Source organism: Mus caroli, unplaced genomic scaffold (genome assembly GCF_978045245.1).
Source record: "Mus caroli unplaced genomic scaffold, Mus_caroli_1 scaffold_6, whole genome shotgun sequence".
In the NCBI taxonomy this organism is placed as follows: domain Eukaryota; kingdom Metazoa; phylum Chordata; class Mammalia; order Rodentia; family Muridae; genus Mus; species Mus caroli.
The window spans coordinates 105,426,677-105,451,841 of record NW_028227261.1 but is presented as its reverse complement, the minus strand read 5'-3'; the positions used below and the strand labels follow the sequence as shown (position 1 = coordinate 105,451,841).

Here is a 25,165-nt window from a genome sequence, read left to right as displayed (position 1 = left end):
CTGCAGCCTTGCTTGACAGAACAAGTATCACAGCCTCCCCACCGCTCACAACAGTTTGCAATGTATCCCTGCAGGCAAGACCGCCAAGGGTTGTCTAACATTCTGGAGCTCAGTATCCAAAGGATACACAGAAGGCACAGAATCTTTAGATTCTAGTCTTTGGGGACAGTTCTTATCTTTCCTGAAAATGTTCTCCCCGTTCTTATGATTCTTTTCCCTCTTAATTGCTCCTGTATCTTGAATCTTTGTAAACCAGTGTGGCTCAAGGCATTGTTGAGGGAGATTTTAGGATCAGGTCCTGGTCTCTGGCAGCTTTACTAAGGCATGCTTAGCCACTTAAAGAGTCAAACAGGGTTTTGTTGTTATTGTGGTTGTTTTTGTTTTGTTTAGTCCATGTTTGGAAGAACAACAAATGAAAAAGCCCAGTGATTTCCCAATGCATCTTCAGGGTCCTGATAAGAGTCTGGTTAGATGTAAATAGAGGGCCAGAGCGGTACCCCATTGACTTAGCATGGTATGGGTTATGCTAGAATAGACTTTAACATAATGTAATTGCATGTTTATGCTTACCAGTGGACAGTTTCATGGAAAAGATTCGAGAAACCACCATGTAATAATGCTTCTATCATAAAGTAAATTAGGATAATTTTTATTATAAATCTTGTTATTGAGAACTACAATGAGTAGTGTTTCAAATTTTATAACCAGGGAAAGAGGTAAAAGGGACAAAAATAACTTTAGCACGTTAGAATCACTTTCACTACTTTCCAGTTAAGACTATTGGCAACATATTAACTGTTTCTTTTCTCTCCATAGAGTGGAGGAGAAGGATGATGATGGTGGTGGTGGTGGTGGTGGTGGCGGCGCCGTGTGTGTGTGTGTGTGTGTGTGTGTGTGTGTGTGTGGTCCCCATGTCCCTGGCTCTTGTGCTTCAGGGTTTCTTTTTAATGTAGCACCAAAGCCTCATTTCCTCCCAGCATCTAGTTGGATTAAAGGAAATGTGAACTCACCACTTTATAATTAAGAAAACCTCTTTGTGTGTTTCTATGTTCCGCAGCTATTGTTTTTCCTAATGGAAAGTTACAGATAAACAAAATCAGTAATTTGAAAATGAAATTAGAAGCAGTACCCTTCTGTCTCAGGCTTGTTTTTCTACTTAGCAGTTGTGATAAAGCAGAAGGTGAGCCAGGGTTCTCTTCTCAGTCATCCAAGCATTCCTGTATGCTTTCTTCCTCGCTGCTCTGGGTCATATGCTGAGTCTCATAATTGGTATCATATTTGGGTTCATTGTTGCTTTGAAAGATTAACAGGCATAGTCTCAGACTTCTAAAACAATATTCATTTTATGTTATTTAAGGCATAAACCTTATAATGCAATACTCTTTTTTGCATAATCCAAAGGCCCAGGTAGAGTGCCATAGAATAATTCTTCCTACCAATATTACACTTAAAAATGTATTCCTAACTTTTTATAGGAGACCCAAAAACATAATTTCTCTATTTCTTTAATTATGCAGTATAATGAATTTTAACTATATGGAACAGGCATAAACGACTGACCCAAGATCTAGACTAGCATTACATAGTTGAGTTTATGTAGGACTTACAAAAGATTGACCCAAAACATAAGACTGGCTCAGAAACTCAAGGGCTGACTCAAGGCAAGTGGAGGATAATGCAGATAACACAGTAGGGCTAGATCGCTGAGGCATGTATGTGTCAACATTTACTGTATGCTATTTGCCAGGTATTGTGTACAGGGCTGAGGTTGTAAGGAATGAGCAAGATAAACACGGTTCTGACCACATGAAACAAAACTGACAACTTGTAAAAGAAGTAGATTAAACGTTTGCAATAAGAAATGATGACAGGATGGTTAAACTGTGGGATATATCTGAAAAACTCTAAGAGTGAAACAAAGCATTTCTGTTGACATATACTTGTAGGTCTAGAGAATGAGCAGACATTTCCTAGGCAAATATAGAGGAAGAGACAGCATTCTAGCCAGTGGGAACAGATTGTGAGAGGACCCATAGGTGAGAAAGAGGTTGGCCTATTGCCAAGAGGAAGTGGTTAGAGTGCAGAGAGACAGGGTGGCCACAGGGCGAGGAATGCTGCCAAATGGGACTGCTAATGTGTGACAGTCTGAAAGAGTTACAGCAAGCTGAGGTATTAGTCAGGCAATCTTCTTTCTCGCAAGGCCCAATAAGTTGGGAGGACCCTAGATGCTAATTGATATTTAATCAATAGTGACAAGACTGAAAACTAGTCCTACTGAATAGGTCAATGAACAAGGGTACCCTGAAGAATCCTAGAATTATCTCTTGGTCCTAAAATGCATCAAAGAGCCCATGAGGAGCCTGGAATCCTCACAGGTAAAGAGATGACCAAATTAGCTTTCTCCAAATTATGAATTTTCACTCCTTTGTTTTCTTCTGCCTTGACTTGAGCTAGGTCAAGGGGTGAGCCGTGTGTCTAGCTTTGAGAAACAGGAAGGGAGAGACTCAAGAGTGCCATTGCTACCTCCCTTTGGGTGTGGCTCTCATACTGTCATGCTCGAAGAACTTTGCAAAACCTCTCTAAAACTCAACAAAGTGTTTCTCTTAAAAGCCTAAGTAGAGCGTTCCTCAAACCCACACGGCTAATTGATAAAATCTACTTTACATCCACCTACAGTTTTTTTTTCTTCATTTGTTCCTGTCTCTTAATGGCTTTGTTGCTTTAAAAACACGACTGGATTTTTTCATCACTGGGAAATTAAATGCAAACTGTGATCTTGATTGAAGATCATGGACTGAATAGAGTGATCCAGAATAGGGAGAGGCAGCTCATACCACCCAGGCAGTTAATGCATCTTTAACATGTGTTCAGGATGAATTACATCTGGGGATTATGGCTCAGCATGGGAACTGAAAGATAAAAATGAAACGTTCCTCTCACAAGTCATTTTTTTTCTTACCTTTTCATTTTCTCCTTTTAACTTAAGCCTCCTCCTCTGCAATTAGTATTAGACATCATATGGAAATAAGCTCTGTTTTCTCCCTGTTTAATGCTAGCTATATTCTCACTTTATTTTTAAACTAACCTAACTTTTGGAAGCTTCTAGAAACACTAGTCTGAGTGTTATAGACTATGCTATAGGATGTAGAAGATGCTGTTGTTAAGACCTGGGACATGGGTTCTGTGGTCCTAACAACACACACTTGTCAAAATATGCTTTTGTTTTGAGAAGGAGGTATGACAAGGAAAAGCAACTCAGTGGCTCAGAATATTAGCCATAATATGACCGATCAAAGGAGTACCTGAAAGTGTTTAGAACTGTGAGTTAGAAAAATGAAAAAAAAATGCATGCTGCAAGTTACTACCCACCACCATTTGTGGCTTCTAAGTGAGAAATGTTTCATACTGAGGCTAATTTACCCAAAAACCATGCACTCTGGCAGGCAGCTAAAGATCTGGGAGGTCTTTCTACTTACTTTGGTGAGAAGGCTTGGTTGTGTGTGAGCTCTAAGAGTTGTTTGTGCTTGGCCTTTCTAATGGTTTCACTGGGTCTTAAGGTTCCTCTTCTGCACATGCATGCCAGTATTCTGCTGAAGTCTGGAGAAATCGCATTGTCTGTACATACCATTCTCTTTGAAGCCCAGCCTGCAGAGGCCAAGATACTGCAGCCTCCCCACCTACTAGCCCCACTCAGATCTGGAAGAACACCAGTCACATGTCTGCATTCTCTAACTACGCAAGGGTTTCTTGACCCTTCCCAGGCAGTAAGCCGGAACTCACCTCTGTTTGCTCCATCATCTCTGGATCACTGCTAGTCTGGGCCTCCTGTCTAATTGATGTCTTCAAAGCCATCATCCCATTTATTATCAGTTGTATTTTTATGTTTTTGTTAATTGAGAATTTCATACAGCCTTAGTGTTCAACTGATAGATGAGAAATGAAAACATGGTCCCTTTATACAATGGAATCTTATTCACCAGTATAAATAACATGAAATTATGAAAGTTGCAGGTAGATGATTAGATTAGATCTGGAAGATCTACTGAGTGAGGTTAACCCGAATGGAAAAAGACAAGTGACACATATTCTCACTCCTGTGGATCTTAGCATTAAGTCTTTAGATCTATGTGTTTAATCTACAGTGCTTCTAAAGTCTAGGGAAGTTCGGAAGAGCAAGTGGTATGGGACGGAAGAGAAATCTCAGGGAAGGACTATCTCTACTTTTTGGCTAGTTTGTCTGTTTGCTTGCTTTGTTATCTTCTGATAATTTCCAGAAAGGAATCATGTTCCAGATTATTTGACATTCATGATGCAAAATCCCTCCAGGGTCATTTGAAGGTTCATGAGATTGTTTTCTGTGGTCACTTTTTGAGCTTCACTCCTATTACCGTAAGCCTATTAAGGAGAATCTAAATGTAAAAAAAAAAAATTAAATATTTATTTGGGAGCAAAAAAAGGTTTTGAAAAAAAGGTTTTGAAATAATTTATAGGAGTTAGTAGTTTAATTTATACTTACTTGTAGCTTATTTGAAAGGGCATTTTCAGAATTAAGAAAATCTTACCTACAATTCATTTTATATAAATTAAATTTTAACAAACACTAAACATAGTGAAGTTGCTGAAATTTTACATTTTGGACATCTCATTGCATACTTTCAAATGGGTCTGGTGTATTTTTGCTGCTTTTAATTTTTTTTTTTCTTTTGATGTGTGGGGAGGTTCGAGACAGGGTTTCTCTGTATAGCCCTGGCTGTCGTGGAACTCACTTTGTAGACCAGGCTGGCCTTGAACTCAGAAATCCAACAGTCTCTGCCTCCCAAGTGCTGGGATTAAAGGTGTGTGCCACCACCGCCCGGCTAAATTTTTTTTTTAATTTATTTTCATTGACACTAGGAGTCTAGCCTGAAGTACCTAAAGGATAGAGCCCACTTAAGTTCTCTTTAAACTCAGGATGCTGTACCTTAAAGCTTTCTTCTCATCTTGATATGGCATTTATACATTGGACTTTCTTTAATTCCCTATATACAAGTAAAACACCCTGTCAAATTCCAGTTTCCCCTTTGTTAGAAACTAGGCAAAACCAGTTTTTCCTGTGGACCAAGTTGGGGACTTTATCCCAGTCAGACAAAGCAGCTTCAAGCCCATGTGCCTGTGTGTTCAATCCTAAAGTAGCAATTCTTCAACAGGGGGCCCCCATCCCTCTATTTGATGTCATAGAGAAACAACCTCTTGTTTCCCTCCCAGCTTTTAATGCTAGCTATAATCTCACTTTAAATTTAATTTCAACCTAAATTTGAGAAGCTTCTAGAAACACTAGGCTAAATATTGTAATACATCAGAAAATGCTATTGATATGGTGGGGCCATAGGTTCTGCTGCTATGCACTGAAAACACTGTCCCCACTTGAAGGGAATATTTGTCAATATCCGGGAATAGTTTTGGTCATCACACCTTGGGTGAGAGGATGCCTGCTCTCTTTGGCATTTTGTGTGCAGAGGTCATACATAGGGCTAAGCACCCAGAAATGCTTAGGAAACCCTGCTCCCCACAACTCTGTAGAATAGACAATCAACAGTGATAGAACTGAGAGACATTTTTTTTTAATCAATGTGGGTTCAATGTTGAGAGTATTGGGCTTGCTCATTGGTCGTGCAAACTTTATATGCCTCAGTACAGGGGAACGACAGGGCTAAGAAGTGGGAGTGGATGGGTGGGGGAGTGGATGGGAGAGCGTGTAGGGGACTTTTGGGATAGCATTGGAAATGTAAATGAAATAAATACCCAATAAAAAAAAAGAAAGGAAACACTTTTGGTAACCTTCCTGTTGGCATTTTAAAAAGAGCTATCATAGTCTTGGCAAAATTAGCATAATGTACATTCTATCTATATAGACAACAAGCTCACATTTCCCTAAAATTAGTAGTCCTGGATGCTAAGAACAATTTAATTCACACCAAAGCTAGACACTGAGGTTGCTTAGTTATGGACACTCATTTTCAATTATATTTGTTCCCAGGAGCTTCCCAAACTGGTCAGCTGAATTAATTTCAACTTAAATATGAAGATATTTATTCCCATCTATCTTCCCCCAAAATGTTTTTTTTTTCCATTTTTTGTGTCACTAACATGGGTACTTAATGATCTGTGTCTTGAGTTCACAACAAATTGGTATCCTTCCCATGAACAAGAGGAAACAGTATGAAAATTTCAGGGGAAACTCATCAGAGGATATTGAATTGAGATTCCACTGAGGAATAATACAGTAATATTTACTGGGAGATGAAATGCTTCATCCGAGGTAATTAACAAGAGCGGGCACTGCCTGTCAATATTCATTCTCCTCCTTTTCTATTATGTTTCCATTAGATATGGAAATACCCAGTCCTGAGTTTGGAACCCTGAGGTGTTCTACTCTTGAGAGTTTGTGCATAATGAACAGCAAGTACATGAGTGGAGTTTGGTGACAGCATCCATGTCTCCTTCTTGCATTTCCTATATTGGGTCTAGTACTGGTCTTTAACTTTCACAAATAAGCTGAGTGAATTCATAGCTCTAGAAACCATGCTGGAGTGCTTCCCTCCCTCAACCTAGTAGGAGAAAGCTTAACTTTCTTTCAGTCAATCAAAACAACTATCTCATTTAACAATTCTCTTCCCACATTTGTTCGAACTGGGGCTGCATTATTATTATATGAGCCCAAAGACATTTTGCATTTTTAAGCTCCTGTCTTCATGAAAATAAAAATTATGTTTTATATTTTGATATGGAATAAGCCTGAACATGTTATATACTAAAATATTTTCCTCTTGGTGATCAGAGGGTCTCAGATGATGCCTCGTTGGAAATGGCTGTTGATGTTGCTGGGGTTTTACTGGAGTTTAATGGGAATCTTGGACTTTGTACTGCCCCCAGAGAAACTGCATTTGCCTTTCATAAGACAGTGTTGCTGTTCTTCCTCCACTCACTGAAGCAGGATCAGAAGAGATATGATAAGACACTGGACTTAATACAACTCTGAACCTTATAACATCCCAGGCTTCAGTAAAAAAAAAAACACAATCAACATATAAGAATGCCATCATGAAGTATTATTTAAGATTGCCTTTTAAAAAGAAAATGGAGGCCGGGCGTGGTGGCACACGCCTTTAATCCCAGCACTTGGGAGGCAGAAGCAGGCGGATTTCTGAGTTCGAGGCCAGCCTGGTCTTCAAAGTGAGTTCCAGGACAGTCAGGACTATACAGAGAAACCCTGTCTCGAAAAACCAAAAAAAAAAAAAGAAAGAAAGAAAATGGAAAATACCAATACCTTTGAAATTTTGTTAGCAATTGGATTAACTCTGGATTATTTTTAGTGGTCTGGAAAATTTGATGGGTTTTGTTGTTTGCTTCCTTGTTTTGGTTTTGATTTTTGAGACACTATCTTGGAACTTGCTTTATAGACCAGGTTGACCTCAACCTCAAAGAGATCCACCAGCCTCTGCCTCCCAAGTGCAGGGATTAAAATCATGTACCACCACGCCCCACCTCGTCTGGTTCTTTTAACTATGTTAGTTCTTTGAATCTGTTAACATGGGATGTCTTCTCCTTTGTGGGTGTCTTCTTCAGTTCTTTCGTGAATGTTTTGTCGTGTTTAGCATGGAGTTAGTGCACCACCCTGGTTGCATTTATTCCTAAGTCTAAAGGTTTTCATGTGAATGGAATTCTCTTCTCTTTTGTTTTTCTGATTGCTTGTTGCTCATGTAATAGAAATGCAACATGCAACCAGGTTTGGGATGGGGAAACTTTTCTGAGGGTTTTGTTCTGTGGGGAAGAACTGAGCATATTTTACTTTAATACCATTGATTTGCTCTTCAAAAACCATTCTTACCTGCTGTGTGAACAGCACCCGCTACTCCACTTGGTTCAGAATTTGTGGCTATCCAACTTGCACCTCTTTTCTACTCTCAGAGATGGGAAGCATTTCCATGTTGCTTGTCTTCATTTTCATAGCCTAAATTATTAAATAAGTTTGTGAATATTTTCATTTGTTCATTGGTGATATAAATTTCTTTTTTTTTAAATTTATTTATTTATTATATGTAAGTACACTGTAGCTGTCTTCAGACACTCCAGAATAGGGCATCAGATTTCGTTATGGATGGTTGTGAGCCACCATGTGGTTGCTGGGATTTGAACTCTGGACCTTTGGAAGAGCAGTCGGCGCTCTTAACCACTGAGCCATCTCGCCAGCCCCTATAAATTTCTCCTAAGCTCATTTATTACGATACTTTGTCTACATTGGTAGTCTTTTATAAAAATTCCTGGCACTTCTTTTATCTCAATGTTGATTTATATCTTTTTACATTTCTAAGCTGCAGTTGAAAATCTGGATGAGTATAATAGGGTAATAAATTTTTGTATTTAATGGTCTTTGAAATTAGAATCTCTAATTAGAATTGTTATTGTATTAGGAAAATGTGCATATAAAATATATCATTAGAAGCTGAAAGTCAAGCAAAAGTCTGGAAGAAAAAAATTATTAAACATATATTTAATAAATGACAAGTATCCAGAATATACAAAAAGAAATTACACCCTGAAAACAATGAATGAAGAAGCATATCTTACAGAAGTTGCAAGTTTTAAATAGACATTCCACAGAAGGCATTGTACTTTGTTGCTGCTAACAGGAGGTCACATTTGAGTCATAAAGAATGATGAGTGAATTTTAAGATCTTTGAAGAAAGTAAAATTGAACAAAATAAGACCCATTAGTCCAGTGTTTAAAATGGATATGCATGTTCCTTTCTTAATGAAGATAATATTAGTTATTCCTAAATTCCAGAGTTGAATAATAAAATACTAGGTATGTTATGGATATTATTTCATAGTATATAATGCCATTTAAAAATTTTAAAGTTGTCTGAGACTTAAATTTTTATTTTTTCCATGTGTTTTTATTGGCTATTTTATTTATTTACATTTCAGACGAGATTGGGCGCTTTCAGGGTGGTATGGCCTTAGTAGACTTATTTACATTTCAAATGTTATCCTACTTCCTGGTTTCTCTTCTGAAAACCCCTTACCCCATGTCCTTTCCCCACTGCTTCTATGAGGGTGCTCCCCCACCCTCCCTGCCACCCACTCCCACCTCACCACCCTAGCATTCCCCCATTCTGGAGTATTGAGCCTCCACAGGACCAAGGGCCTCCCCTCCCATTGATGCCAGATAAGACAGTCCTCTGCTATATATGTAGCTGGAGCCATGGTTCCCTCCATGATCCCTGGGAGCTCGGGGGGGGGGGGGGCGGGGTCTAGTGGGTTGATGTAGTTGTTCTTTCTATTGGGTTGCAAACCCCTTCAGCTCCTTCAGTCCTTCCCCCAACTCCTCCATTGGGGTCCCTGTGCTCAGTCCGATGGTTGTCTGAGGATCCGAATATGTATTGGTCAGGATCTGGCAGAGCCTCTCAGGAGACAGCTATACCAGGCTCCTCTCAGCAAGCACTTCTTGGCATCAGCAGTAGTGTCTGGGTTTGGTGTCTGCAGATGGGATGATCCCCAGGTGGGGCAGTCTATGAATGGCCTTTCCTTCTGTCTCTGCTCCACTCTTTGCCCTACATTTTCTTTTGACAGGAGGAATTCTGTATTAATGTTTTTGAGGTGGGTGGGTGGCCCCATTTCTCAACCTGGGGCCATGCCTAACCACTGGATATAGTCTCTACAGGTTCTATATCCCCTTTGTTGGGTATTTCAACTAATATCATTCCTGTTGGGCCCTAGGAACCTCTTGCATCCCTGGCATCTGGGACTTTCTAGTAGCTACCCCGTCCTCCCTATCCCCCACTGCTACATATTTCTGTTCAAATTCCTGATTCTTTGTATGCCCCCTGTCTCTCCCATACCTGATCCTGCCACCCCCCCCCCGCCGTTTTCTTCCCTCTCCTCTTTCCCTCTAAGGTCCCTCACTTCCTCCACCTCCCATCATTATTTTGTTCCCTCTTCTAAGTAGGACTGAAGCATCCACACTTTGGTCTTCCTCCTTCTTGGGCTGCATATAATATGTAAATTGTATAGTGGGTGTGATAAATACAGATTACAAAGGATATAAATTATATTTGATCTGAGAATAATTAACACCTGAGAATGCGGCATCTTAAACTGAAGACAATCTAATTTAAAGCTTTACTTTGCAAACATGTCAGGTATGGGAGACCTTAATGAAGAGAAATTAGCTAAATAAAGACATTAGTAGGTGCTGTTGGCTATTCAGGTAGCCATGCAGTTCCCGTGTAACTCTTCATATCAAAATCCCTAAGAATCGTTAGTCGTAATGACATAGAGAGTAAGTGAAAAGCAACGTGCAGCTAGTAAGAGCATCTGTGACCTTCCTGCAGCACTCTCTGGGACAGACATGTCTAGGAAAGTCTTTTTTATCTAGTGAGTCTCAAAGAGTCTAGAACCTCAGCTTCATTCCTTCTATTAAGAAAAACCCAAATTAATTTACCCCCTATTAGAGGAATATTTTCAGCTGAGAGCAGGACAGAGAGGACCTAATAAAATATTGGAGAGTCATCTGCTATAGTCTAGCTCCTCCAATCTTGTAGGTATGGAGAATTGATTACTGCTTTAATGTTTCATACTGGGGTCATGCTCACAGGTCAGGGGGCACACAGAAAGATAAGTCAGTGATGTATTAACCCAAAGTAGTTGTTTGCTGTGTAGGCGCAAGCAAGGGCAAATAATTACGACTCAGGAAAGAACAGGGAGGATTAGTGTCTGTAGATGATCTTGGCCCCAAAGGGAGAGGAAAGGGCAGAGGCAAACAAGCAGAGCAAACAAGGTTATAGAGCACAATTAGGCACAGGTAAAGGAATTTCTGGTGGGATGACAATAAGAAATATTTTATTACCCAAAACTGTGTTTTGTGGTATGACAGCAGTCTACTGAGTTAAGACACAGTAGAGTGCCAGAGTAATAATCTTGTTTGCTATTGCTGTGTGCTTGAGACATTCCTTACCTGGTCGATTTACCTTTAGGATTATTCTTAGCTGGTATAGACTTGACTCTATTTCAGCTGTGTTGTAGATTAATGCCTTGGTTGTACTCAGTCAACACATGCAGTTCTTAACACCTTGCCATCTATTTCCATTTCAGCCTGGACAGTTTCTGACAGTGCAGTCTCACCACATGGTTTGAGAAATGGCTGTAGAAAACAACACTCAACGCAGTTACTCCATCATTCCATGTTTTATATTTGTTGAGGTAAGTGTATTTTTAAAGCGATGAGCATGTTGTAATAGCAAATGAAATGCTGAGAACATGTATTCTTTTGTGAAATTACTTAATCTTATGATAGGGTCAAACATTGGTATCACAAAGAAAATAATTTTAAAATGATGTTTATTAAATAAACCATAAATAAGAAGGTTTTGAAACTGTGTCTTTAGGACAAAGTGCATTTTTATTCTGTTTCTTTTATTTTCAATGATCCTATGAACATATTAGCTATGAAAGTCAATGCAGCACTTTAATTAACTTCTCTTTTAAAAATCAATGTCCTTTTCTAAAAATCCGATAAGGCAGGCAGTTGACCAATGTTATTAGTTCATGCTCTTTTGCCTCAGGAACTCATGGATGGAAAAAATAGAATTGGCCACTTCCATGCATTTTTTCTTTGTAATGTTAGAAAACATATGTGATGAGATACTGCTTCCATCATGCATCTCTCCCTGCATCTGTTCTGCTAATTTCCAGCACCTTCCCCATAGCCCTTTCCTCTATGGAGTATTTGCTATGGAGGATACAAAGATGAGGACATTTGGGAAAATTGAGATTCCTATATCCAAAAGTCTATTGCCCAAGTTATCTGAGATTAAAATATTGGTTTGTCAACTATATTACTGTTTGTTCTTATCAAGATAGGTCACCTAAGGGATTATTTTACCATTAATAAAGATTTAATATGAACTGTCAAGAGCTGAAAAGTGCCTGAGCATTCAGTCTGGATAGCTGTGGAAATAATCACGCCATCCCAAAGGTAGCTAGAGCATCTTTTACGTTGTACATGTTTTGGGTTGGCTGGGGATTATGTATGTTGATCTATTTATTATCTGTAAAAAGAGTCACTCAGGCTAAGCTACTACATATCATAACAAATACAGACTTTCAGTAACTGTGCTGGCTTTTTCCCTTTGGTGTTGTTGTTGTTCTTGTTGTTTTAGACACAGAATCGCCCTTTTTAGTCCAGACTGTCTTGACCTCACACAATCCTTCTGCTTTAGTCTTATGAGTACTGGGATTATGGGCTAGTATGATCTCACCTACCTAGAAATGTTTTTATACTCAGCCGATGAATCATAGTGACTTTTTGAGTTTAAAGTTTTATGTTTAAAAGTTTAAAGTCTGTGTGTTTTATCTGGTGGGCATTTAGGGGCAGGGTAGTATTACCTGGCAGTTTATTCTCTGTTTGACATTTGTGAAGCACCTTGCTTGCATTACAGAATCTGGTGGACTAGGAGAGAAGGTCAAAGCTTATATATAAATAATTAAGCTAAAATTCTAGAAGTTTAAACAACTCATCTCTATAACATTCACATATTGCCTTTAACTTGCTACATAATGTAATGGACAACACCAGCCACATACTAGCAACGCAGTGTATGAATTATGGGTTCTACTTCTTGTTGAAATTGTAATGGATGAAAGGAGTACTTTTTTTGGAGCCTATGCAGAAAATGTAAGAATACCATTTCCTTTTTAAGTGTTCTCTTTTTTTGTTATAAAAAAATAAAATTTATAGTATTCTACGAGAATGCTGAGGAATGTCACCTATCATCACCTTTATTCTTCTAGCACACTTTTATATTTTAGATTCCCCCCCCCCAAACCCAACAAGAACCAAGTCTTAAAGCACGGGATAATTTATTATTGGAAACTGTACTTTTTGAAGGTTTTTAGCTTTATTTGAGAATGATGAGCCTGGCTGGTGAAGCAGAAGCTAGGGAGATAAATGAACTCTTCTGTGGCTCACCTTGATGCTGTCATCAGAATGATTTGGAAACCCGAGAGAGGAGAAACGATTCCTTCTTTTTCTTGCTATGTTATCATTCCTTATAGGAGTTCATATGTATCATTAACATCTCTGAGGAATAAGCAGGATGGGTGGGGGATGGAACTTAGTTGAGAAGTAGGAGAAAGGGAACCTCAAGGTGTCTTCAATGGTTCTCATTGTTGCATTAACAAACATTGGATCCTTGGCCTGTATTTCCTCTGGGCACTGCACCAAGCGTATCAGAAAATGTAGCCAAAGTCACTAGGTTAAAATGCTAGTTGCATCAGTGGTTATTGTTTTTTAATTAGGAAAAATATTAAATACAAGAAAACAAACCCCCAAACCAACTACCCAGAACAAAACTTACAATTTTTCCATGTTTGCTTCAAATATTTTCCCCCAGAGAAAGTAAAATGTGGCTGGTGTGGCCAAAGTCTTACAACATAGAATATGATTCAAGTGTACTCTTTATTTACTTATTGTACTCTTTATACAATGTTAATTAAAATATAGTTCCCTTTCCTCCTTCTAGCCCTTCCCTCCAACCTTTTCCATATCCCCATTCTCAAATTGATAGCCTTTTCTTCGGTGATTATCGTTAAACACACACACACATACACATGGACTAATATATAAATACAACCTGATGGGATTGTTTATGTTGGTTGTGTATAGATGGTTTCTGTCTGACTACATTGCTCTGAGAAAGCAATTAAGGGGCTCATTCTGGAAATAGAATAAGTCTCCTCTGTAGGTAGACTGCCTTTCAAGGCAAAAAGAACAATTCCTCTGTGTCGTGTCTGGCCACCGGCTCACATGTCTGGGTTCTAGTCTGGAAAGGCGTCTTGGAAACCTGGAAGAGAAGAGGGGCTAGACTGCGTGAGATAAAAATGTAGCTAAGACAGTCATTCTGATCAAAGCTCAATTTTACTATTCCGACACTCAGTTATGAAGCAGGGAGAGCGGCCCGATTCTCACCAAATCATCTTGGAGTAAGGTTGCAGGTGAACATGTGATGGCTCCAGAACAGCAAAGCGGCAGGCTCCAGCAGTGGGCATGGCAGAATGATTGAGCGGCAAGCTCCACCCCTGAGCAAGCAGGTTTCAGGCTAGAGAGGGGAGACTACACCTCTGATAAGGGCTGAGGGTAGCCTTTGGCCATATATATATAAATAAATATTTAGAAGGCAGTTTGGTACCACATCAATTTAACTAACAACAGTAGCCAGTGCTCTCTGTTCATCCATGGGATTCTTAGTGGATTTATAGTAAATACTTTCATGTGGAGTGAGCCTCAAACCTGATCAGAGGCCAGCTGGTTCCTCTCCTAGCCATCATGCCCTTGTAGCATTGGTGAGTACACCTTGCCTGACAGGTTGGTATCATCCTCAGATGGGTAAGCCCATTAATGCCTTTTCTCCAATGGCAGCCTGTATAGCTCCTTCTGATGCTATGAATGCTAGCCAACAGGGAGGAAGCTTTCAGCTCAAGTGTAGATTGAATGCCATAAGCCTTGCATGCAGGGTGTGTTGTATCTTCAGCAAAATGATCTTACTATTACTGGTGAATAGCCAAGACAATTGACAAGAGTGTTGTTTTGTGGGTCTCCATGATAAATGACTACTGAGGAGGGATCCAACACCTTCCTCAGGATTCCAGACAGCCATGGTTTCACCTTCTTGCACATTTTTTTTTTTAAATTTGAAAACATTGGTAGATTTTTAAAAAATGTATTTTATTCACTTTACATCCCAATATCAGTCCCCCTCTCCTCCACATACCCCCTCATGCAGATCCTCTCCCCATTCCTCCTCCTTTGAGAGGGGAGAGCCTCCTCTGGGTATCACATACACACACACACACACACACACACACACACACACACACACACACACACACTGCTCTCCCATTCTGAGCACATCAAATTACTGCAGGACTAGGCTCATCCTCTCCCACTGAGGTCAGACAAGGTAGCCCAGTTAGGAGAATGGGATCATGGGATCTACAAGAAGGCAGGCGATAGATTCAGGGACAGCCTCTATTCCAGTTATTTGGGGATTCACATGAAGACCAAGCTGCATATCTGCTATGTATGTGCAGGGGGCTAGGTCTAGCCCATGATTGCCTTCTGAAAGATCCAACAAGCAAGCTCTTTGGTTGGTGGTTCTGTCTCTGGGAGCATCTAGCACATTTCTTTATACCTATATGTTTTAAATACAAGGAGGTAGATTTCCTTTGGCTATTTCATACACCCTTCATCTCAGTTAACCCTCCCTCCACTTATATCCCTCTTCCCAACTTAGACATTTCCTTTGCAATGTTCTCCTCTTTCCTTTCATATCACACCTACTCTACTGTTTGCCTCCATTAAGCTAAACACGGAGATCTAAAGAATGAAGCAAGGGTCCTGATCTGAGAGACACCATGTGGTATTTATCTTTCTATGCCTGGGTTACATCAACCTATATTTTTTAGTTCCATCTATTTTCCTGCAAAATCCATATTTCTGTCTTTTTTATATCTTGAGAAAATTCCATTGTTTGTAACACATTTTAATTATCCATTCATCAGCTGATGAAAATCTATGCTATTTCTATTTTCTAGGTGTTGTTCAGTGATGAGCATGAAGGCTATACAGACCTTTGGGTAAATAACCAAGAGAGGTATAGCTTGGACATACAGTAGTTCTAGCTTTTTGAGGAAGCGCCACACTGATTTCCATACTGCCTACACAGTGATCCTCCCACCCACAGTGAATAAGAGTTCCTTTTTCCCCACATCCATGTTAGCATCTGTTGTCACTGGATACATACTATTCTGACTGGGGTGAGATGGGAACTCAAAATAGTTTTAATCTTTAGTTTATCCTTTAGCAGGTTTTTCAGAAGTCATAACTCATAAATACTTGTTTGGAGTTGACTTCGTATTGTGATAACTGAGGAGTGGTGACTTTACTTGGCATGAAGTCTCCATGGGTAGAAGAGTCAGCACTATTCTGCTCCTTTTTACTCCCTGATAGAATTGTTACTGCTGCAAACTCCTCCAGCATTAACTCTTCTCAACAGGTGATGCACTCTTTCTTTTCAGTTGATTGTAATATTTGCTCCCCTTTCTTAGAAGTGCTTCGGTTCCTAAGTGCTAATTTCTCCTATAATTTATTTTGCATTATCAATATAAATGACATGTAGAGAGCTTGTCCTGATTAAAATGTTCCCTTGTAGAGGGAGGAGGAGGACTCCTAAGACTCAAGAAAAACAACAACAACAACAACAACAACAAAATTACAAGTCTTAGGAAGTTCTTGAAATGTAACAAGTTTCAAAAGGTCTCTCTTCAAGATTAGAAAGCCAGTAAAACAATTTCTGGGGAGAGGAGGCTGTCCTGATAGCTGACATAGATCTTGCAGAGAGCTTCAAGGATACAGGTTTTGTGAGTCCTCACCAGCACCTGAGTAGGCATTTTCAGTGATTCAGCTGCCTATGCTTGAAAGTGACCCCAATAAAGTCACCGGCTCACTACGTTAGAATACAGTAGAATCATTTCTTTCATCTGCCATTGATATCCTCTCTGGGTAAACAGATGCCTGTTCATGCCCTCCCCAAGCAAAAGACACACAACAATGAACATTCAAATAATATTCCATTTTCTTTTCACTGTAACAACTTTCTGATGTATTTTATACCTTTCTACTTCTTTCTATACTTTTTCTGTTCACTCATCTCATTTCTATTTAATTTCTAAAAATTCTGCGCATTTTTTGTTTTTGTCTTCCTACTTTATAGTGTTATTTCATGGCTTTTGCCTTTCCTGCGTGTCTTTCATTGTACCACATGCATTTTATGGACTCTCAGAATAAGGTGATTAGTCATCTTATTTGTTGTATCTGCTGCCGTGGCTCTCAGTGGATAGATTCTTTTAGGATTCATGTGGGTATTAGGTTTGGGGAGTAACACTTTGGAGGGATTTTGAATGACTATTACTCTTGCACTTTGGTTTTATTATTGGAGCCCCAACTCCCATGGCCCAAAAGTCAGAGCATTTTTCTCCCTGAGTTCTTCCTATGCTACCAGTGTCTTTGTTCTCGGGGGTGAAGAGCGACTTTTCAGGAATCCTGGCTTTTACACAGGAGTTGTCCTTCCAAAACAAGTCCTCCTGTCCTATATTGTGGACACTAAGGCCCAAACCCCAATACTGAAATTGATCTGTAACCTTCTCTACACTCACCTGGGCCCACTGCGGCTTGTGTCTATGCATTACCACCAGAGTTTCTAGTACCTTTTCCGTTTCCATTTAACCTGTGAATTCAACAGAAAGAGAGAGGAAGAGGGAAGGAAGGGAGAGAAGAAGGGAGGGAGGAGGAAGGGAGGGAAAGAAGAAGGAAGGGAGGGAGGGAGGAAGAAAGAGGAGAGAGAGAATGAGAGAAAGTTAATTGTATGTGTTTTGTACTAGATTTTTCCATTACCTTTTTCCATCAATTTATTAATTCAAGAAAATATTAATGTCTACAGTTTCCCTGAGGTGCCAGGTGATTGCCTTTTCTAAATGTTTTCCATGTAACTAACCTTCTTCTGTAACTTGGCTCTTATAAAACTCCTTGTAAGGCAGGATTTCGTAGCCCTGCTGAGATGAATACAGGGCAAGGATGAGAGACACCTGTTGCCCAGTATTGAACTCTCACGTGCATTTTCTTCGCTACTTTTATATGAGCATAGACTGGGTATGTTTGTTTTATTCCTGGAAGTTGGTGAGGAGAATAGACATGAACCAACACCCCTAATTCAAATTTCCTGGAGAAGCAGGAACTTGCTTTGGACTCACTTGGAAGAGGTGGCAGTGAGCTGCCTGGTGAGGCGCTGAGCCGCAGAAATCATCTCGTGGCCATGACAGTCAGGAGCAGCATTACCCTGGGCAGTTCTGGAATTGTACAAAAATGAGAGGGGTCAGTTCTTATAGATTACAAGAGCGCATGTAGAAAATAATGACTGGACCAAAAGGAAAGGCAGAGCATTGGGAGGAAAGCAGATAGGTTAAGACACCTGTAATGTTGGGCAGACAGAATGAATCCTTTTTTTTTTTTTTTTAATATTTTTATTACATATTTTCCTCAATTACGTTTCCAATGCTATCCCAAAAGTCCCCCATAGCGCCCCCCCACTTCCCTATCCACCCATTCCCATTTTTTTGGCCCTGGCATTCCCCTATATTGGGGCATATAAAGTTTGCAAGTCCAATGGGCCTCTCTTTCCAGTGATGGCCGACTAGGCCATCTTTCGATACATATGCAGCTAGAGACAAGAGCTCCAGGGTTCTGGTTAGTACATCATGTTGTTCCAACAATAGGGTTGCAGATCCCTTTAGCTCCTTGGGTACTTTCTCTAGCTTCTCCATTGGGAGCCCTGTGATACATCCAATAGCTGACTGTGAACATCCACTCCTGTGTTTGCTAGGCCCCAGCATCGTCTCACAAGAGACAGCTATATTTGGGTCCTTTCAGCAAAATCTTGCTAGTGTATGCAATGGTGTCAGCGTTTAGAAGTTGATTATGGGATGGATCCCTGGGTACGGCAGTCTCTAAATGGTCCATCCTTTCATCACCGCTACGAACTTTGTCTCTGTAACTCCTTCCCTGGGTGTTTTGTTCCCAATTCTGAGAAGGTGCACAGTGTCAACACTTTGGTCTTCATTCTTCTTGAGTTTCATGCGTTTAGCAAATTGTATCTTAAATCTTGGGTATCCTAAGTTTTGGGCTAATATCCACTTATCAGTGAATACATATTGTGTGAGTTCTTTTGTGATTGTGTTACTTCACTCAAGATGATGCCCTCCAGGTCCATCCATTTGGCTAGGAATTTCATAAATTCATTCTTTTTAATAGCTGAGTAGTACTCCATTGTGTAAATGTACCATAATTTCTGTATCCATTCCTCTGTTGAGGGACATCTGGGTTCTTTCCAGCTTCTGGCTATTATAAATAGGGCTGCTATGAACATAGTGGAACATGTGTCCTTTTTACCAGTTGGGACATCTTCTGGATATATGCCCAGGAGAGGTATTGCTGGATCCTCCGGTAGAAATATGTCCAATTTTCTGAGGAACCGCCAGACTGATTTCCAGAGTGGTTGTACAAGCTTGCAATCCCACCAACAATGGACGAGTGTTCCTCTTTCTCCACATCCTCGCCAGCAACTGCTGTCACCTGAATTTTTGATCTTAGCCATTCTGACTGGTGTGAGGTGGAATCTCAGGGTTGTTTTGATTTGCATTTCCCTGATGATTAAGGATGTTGAACATTTTTTCAGGTGTTTCTCTGCCATTCGGTATTCCTCAGGCGAGAATTCTTTGTTCAGTTCTGAGCCCCATTTTTTAATGGGGTTATTTGACTTTCTGGAGTCCACCTTCTTGAGTTCTTTATATATATTAGATATTAGTCCCTTATCTGATTTAGGATAGGTGAAGATCCTTTCCCAATCTGTTGGTGGTTTTTTTGTCTTATTGATGGTGTCTTTAGCCTTGCAGAAGCTTTGTAGTTTTATGAGGTCCCACTTGTCAATTCTCGATCTTACAGCACAAGCCATTACTGTTCTATTCAGGAATTTTTCCCCTGTGCCCATATCTTCAAGGCTTTTCCCCACTTTCTCCTCTATAAGTTTCAGTGTCTCTGGTTTTATGTGAAGTTCCTTGATCCACTTAGACTTGACCTTAGTACAAGGAGATAGGAATGGATCGATTCGCATTCTTCTACATGTTAACAACCAGTTGTGCCAGCACCATTTGTTGAAAATGCTGTCTTTCTTCCACTGGATGTTTTTAGCTCCCTTGTCGAAGATCAAGTGACCGTAGGTGTGTGGGTTCATTTCTGGGTCTTCAATTCTATTCCATTGGTCTATTTGTCTGTCACTATACCAGTACCATGCAGTTTTTATCACAATTGCTCTGTAGTAGAGCTTTAGGTCCGGCATGGTGATTCCACCAGAGGTTCTTTTATCCTTGAGAAGAGTTTTTGCTATCCTAGGTTTTTTGTTATTCCAGATGAATTTGTAGATTGCACTTTCTAATTCGTTGAAGAATTGATTTGGAATTTTGATGGGGATTGCATTGAATCTGTAGATTGCTTTTGGCAAGATAGCCATTTTTACAATGTTGATCCTGCCAATCCATGAGCATGGGAGATCTTTCCATCTTCTGAGATCTTCTGTAATTTCTTTCTTCAGAGACTTGAAGTTTTTATTATACAGATCTTTCACTTCCTTAGTTAGAGTCACGCCAAGATATTTTATATTATTTGTGACTATTGAGAAGGGTGTTGTTTCCCTAATTTCTTTCTCAGCCTGTTTATTCTTTGTGTAGAGAAAGGCCATTGATTTGTTTGAGTTAATTTTATATCCAGCTACTTCACCGAAGCTGTTTATCAGGCTTAGGAGTTCTCTGGTGGAATTTTTAGGGTCACTTATATATACTATCATATCATCTGCAAAGAGTGATATTTTGACTTCATCTTTTCCAATTTGTATCCCTTTGATCTCCTTTTGTTGTCGAATTGCTCTGGCTAGGACTTCAAGTACAATGTTGAATAGGTATGGAGAAAGTGGACAGCCTTGTCTAGTCCCTGATTTTAGAGGGATTGCTTCAAGCTTCTCACCATTTACTTTGATGTTGGCTACTGGTTTGCTGTAGATTGCTTTTATCATGTTTAGGTATGGGCCTTGAATTCCTGATCTTTCCAAGACTTTTATCATGAATGGGTGTTGGATTTTGTCAAATGCTTTTTCCGCATCTAACGAGATGACCATGTGGTTTTTGTCTTTGAGTTTGTTTATATACTGGATTACGTTGATGGATTTCCGTATATTGAACCATCCCTGCAACCCTGGGATGAAACCTACTTGGTCAGGATGGATGATTGTTTTGATGTGTTCTTGGATTCGGTTAGCAAGAATTTTATTGAGGATTTTTGCATCAATATTCATAAGGGATATTGGTCTGAAGTTTTCTATCTTTGTTGGGTCTTTTTGTGGTTTAGGTATCAGAGTAATTGTGGCTTCATAGAATGAGTTGGGTAGAATACCTTCTGTTTCTATTTTGTGGAATAGTTTGTGAAGAACTGGGATTAGATCTTCTTTGAAGGTCTGATAGAACTCTGCACTAAACCCATCTGGTCCTGGGCTTTTTTTGGTTGGGAGACTATTAATGACTGCTTCTATTTCTTTGGGGGATATAGGGCTGTTTAGATCATTAACCTGATCTTGATTCAACTTTGGTACCTGGTATCTGTCTAGGAACTTCTCCATTTCATCCAGGTTCTCCAGTTTTGTTGAGTATAGCCTTTGGTAGAAGGATCTGATGGTGTTTTGGATGTCTTCAGGATCTGTTGTTATGTCTCCTTTTTCATTTCTGATTTTGTTAATTAGGATGCTTTCCCTGTGCCCTCTAGTGAGTCTGGCTAAGGGTTTATCTATCTTGTTGATTTTCTCAAAGAACCAGCTCCTTGATTGGTTGATTCTTTGAATAGTTTTTCTTGTTTCCACTTGGTTGATTTCACCCCTGAGTTTGATTATTTCCTGCCGTCTACTCCTCTTGGGTGAATTTGCTTCCTTTTGTTCTAGTGCTTTTAGGTGTGTTGTCAAGCTGCTAATGTGTGCTCTTTCTAGTTTCCTTTTGGAGGCACTCAGAGCTATGAGCTTTCCTCTTAGAAATGCTTTCATTGCGTCCCATAAGTTTGGGTATGTTGTGGCTTCATTTTCATTGAACTCTAAAAAGTCCTTAATTTCTTTCTTTATTCCTTCCTTGACCAAGGTATCATTGAGAAGAGTGTTGTTCAGTTTCCACGTGAAGGTTGGCTTTCTATTATTTATTTTGTTCTTGAAGATCAGCCTTATTCCATGGTGATCTGATAGGATGCATGAGACAATTTCAATGTTTTTGTATCTGTTGAGTCCTGTTTTGTGCCCTATTACGTGGTCAATTTTGGAGAAGGTACCATGAGGTGCTGAGAAGAAGGTGTATCCTTTTGTTTTAGGGTAAAATGTTCTGTAGATATCTGCCAGATCCATTTGATCCATAACTTCTGTTAGTTTCACTGTGTCCCTGTTTAGTTTCTGTTTCCATGATCTGTCCATTGGTGAAAGTGGTGTGTTGAAGTCTCCCACTATTATTGTATGAGGTGCAATGTGTGCTTTGAGATTTACTAAAGTTTCTTTAATGAATGAGGCTGCCTTTGTATTTGGAGCATAGATATTCAGGATTGATAGTTCCTCTTGGAGGATTTTACCTTTGATGAGTATGAAGTGCCCCTCCCTGTCTTTTTTGATGACTTTGGGTTGGAAGTCAATCTTATCTGATATTAGAATGGCTACTCCAGCTTGTTTCTTCAGACCATTTGCTTGGAAAATTGTTTTCCAGCCTTTCATTCTGAGGTAGTGTCTATCTTTTTCTCTGAGATGAGTTTCTTGTAAGCAGCAAAATGTTGGGTCTTGTTTGTGTAGCCAGTTTGTTATTCTATGTCTTTTTACCGGGGAGTTGAGTCCATTGATATTAAGAGATATTAAGGAAAAGTAATTGTTGTTTCCTGTTATTTTTGTTGTTAAAGTTGGCATTCTGTTCTTGTGGCTGTCTTCTTTTAGGTTTGTTGAGGGATTACCTTCTTGTTGTTTCTAGGGCGTGGTTCCTGTCCTTGTATTGGTTTTTTTCTGTTATTATCCTTTGAAGGGCTGGATTCGTGGAGAGATAATGTGTGAATTTGGCTTTGTCGTGGAATACTTTGGTTTCTCCATCTATGTTAATTGAGAGTTTGGCTGGGTATAGTAGCTTGGGCTGGAATTTGTGTTCTTTTAGTGTCTGTATAACATCTGTCCAGGATCTTCTAGCTTTCATAGTCTCTGGTGAAAAATCTGGTGTAATTCTGATAGGCTTGCCTTTATATGTTACTTGGCCTTTTTCTCTTACTGCTTTTAGTATTCTATCTTTATTTAGTGCATTTGTTGTTCTGATTATTATGTGTCGGGAGGTATTTCTTTTCTGGTCCAGCCTATTTGGAGTTCTGTAGGCTTCTTGTATGTTCATGGGCATCTCTTTCTTTAGATTTGGGAAGTTTTCTTCTATAATTTTGTTGAAGATGTTTGCTGGTCCTTTGAGTTGAAAATCTTCATTCTCATCCACTCCTATTATCCGTAGGTTTGGTCTTCTCATTGTGTCCTGTATTTCCTGGATGTTTTGAGTTAGGATCTTTTTGCATTTTCCATTTTCCTTGATTGTTGTGCCCATGTTCTCTATGGAATCTTCTGCACCTGAGATTCTCTCTTCCATCTCTTGTATTCTGTTGCTGATGCTTGCATCTATGGTTCCAGATTTCTTTCCTAGGGTTTCTATCTCCAGTGTTGCCTCATTTTGGGTTTTCTTTATTGTGTCTACTTCCCTTTTTAGGTCTAGTATGGTTTTGTTCATTTCCATCATCTGATTGGATGTGTTTTCCTGTTTCTCTTTAAGGACTTCTACCAGTTTGGTTGTCCTTTGTCACCTCCCAGTGCAAACAGGTTCTGTCTCTGACACTGAAATCTTAACATGTGGATAAGGATCTGAGGTTCTAGAATGGAAGGGTTTTAGCACAATCAGAGAAAAATCCATGTGGTACTTCAGACCAATAGACTTTAGCTTTTCACTGATCTAATTCAGTAGAAAAAGCAAAAAGTAGCAAATGTTGGTCTGGACAAAGGCCAGAGAAATCAGATGGAATAGGAGAAAAATTCATTTTAACAGGAGGCCTGGCTCTCTCCGCTTTGTTTCTGCGTCTTACAGTCAAGAATATCTTGGGGGGATCAAGACACAGGACTGAGAGTCTAACAGTTAGAGGAAAATTAAAACAGTGCCAAAGGACTCAGGAGTCTTTCTGTGTTCTTTTGTACACTCTCTCCTTTCTGCATCCTGCTGTCTCCATCTTAGCTTTTCTTTATCTGTTATTTCAGCAACACATTTCATGGTTGAGAATCTATAGAGAGAGCATTTCCCTAAGGAAAGACCCTCAAATTAGTGTCTCAGGAGTCTGAACAAAAATAATGTGTGTTGTTTGTGGTATCCCATGCTCCCTTGCAAAAATAGACATTTTCCCCCAAAATGCTTAATAGTAACTATCTGCTTTAGACAAATGTCTCCAAATACAAATAGATTTCTCTAAGGACAATTTTATTGTATCCTCTGTAAAATCGTTACTAAACTGCACCTTCAAATCTCTTTCAAATGTATTTGTGCTAAGACCAACTCTATGTGGAGCTGTGCTTCCTCAGAAGAGACTGGGGGCTAGAAACCTTTCCATAATGTATGCAGCGGAGGCTTGACATGTATGCATGAGCCAGGGTTATTTTTCTCATTTTGGTGGTTGACTGTACTTGCAAGTTTTATTGCCTGTGTTTGACAATTCATTCCTCTCAGATTGAACCTATCAGATGATGATAATAAATCACATCCTGGAGATAAATAAATAATACAATGTTTGCCAAGAACTTGATTTTGATTTCCTTAGGGTAGAAGGGAAGTAACCGTGCATCACTCTTTGGACATTGAATGCCATCAGTGTGTCCGTTGCTTTAAGTGTCTCTGATTTGGGAAGAAGGATGTCTCTGTACCTGCATTTCTAACCTGAGCTTGCAGCTTCTTAGATTAAGTTATTTTATCTATTTGTATATGAAGCTCATATTTTGATTCTTTCAGATTTGTATATCTAATTCAGATTGAAAGTTTTGTCTCCAGTTTTTAAATAAATAAATAATAGTGAAATAAATAAATAAAATAATAAACTGTTTTCTGCTTATAGAAAAATATCAGAATCTTATTGTCTTCTAAAATGTAATGAAAAATATGTAAGTTTTTATGAAGCTTTCTGGTCTCAAGTCCTGGCTCTATTGTTTGTTGCCGATACAAACTTGATTTTGTCCTTTAAGATTTCAATTACTTTGTTAAACAGAAAGAAATAGAAATGCATCATGAGAGCTTTTGAAAAATTAATGAGGTGAGGCACCCGAGCATTCTTGCTGAGTAACACATGCTTGACAAGAATAATTTTAAAGTAACAGTTTTGACACAAAGATGAAAGTAAGCCAATTATACACTTGTGCCTGTGTGCACTTGCATGGACACACACACACAC

At 39.4% G+C, this 25,165-nt stretch overlaps 1 protein-coding gene across 2 annotated transcripts in view; it reads left to right on the top strand.

The window, feature by feature from the left end:
• The window catches only part of Plppr1 (phospholipid phosphatase related 1), a 286,325-nt gene that overhangs the window by 141,341 nt on the left and 119,819 nt on the right, over window positions 1-25,165 (top strand). The window contains exons 1-2 of one of the 2 annotated variants that reach the window (XM_085839299.1): window positions 8,365-8,383; window positions 11,134-11,241. In XM_085839299.1, coding sequence (XP_085695425.1) covers window positions 11,179-11,241 — 63 coding nt within the window. In that variant the 5' untranslated portion in view covers window positions 8,365-8,383; window positions 11,134-11,178. Of the gene's footprint in view, window positions 1-8,364; window positions 8,384-11,133; window positions 11,242-25,165 lie in introns of those variants that run through there. The other variant, XM_085839298.1, reaches the window with a different exon arrangement.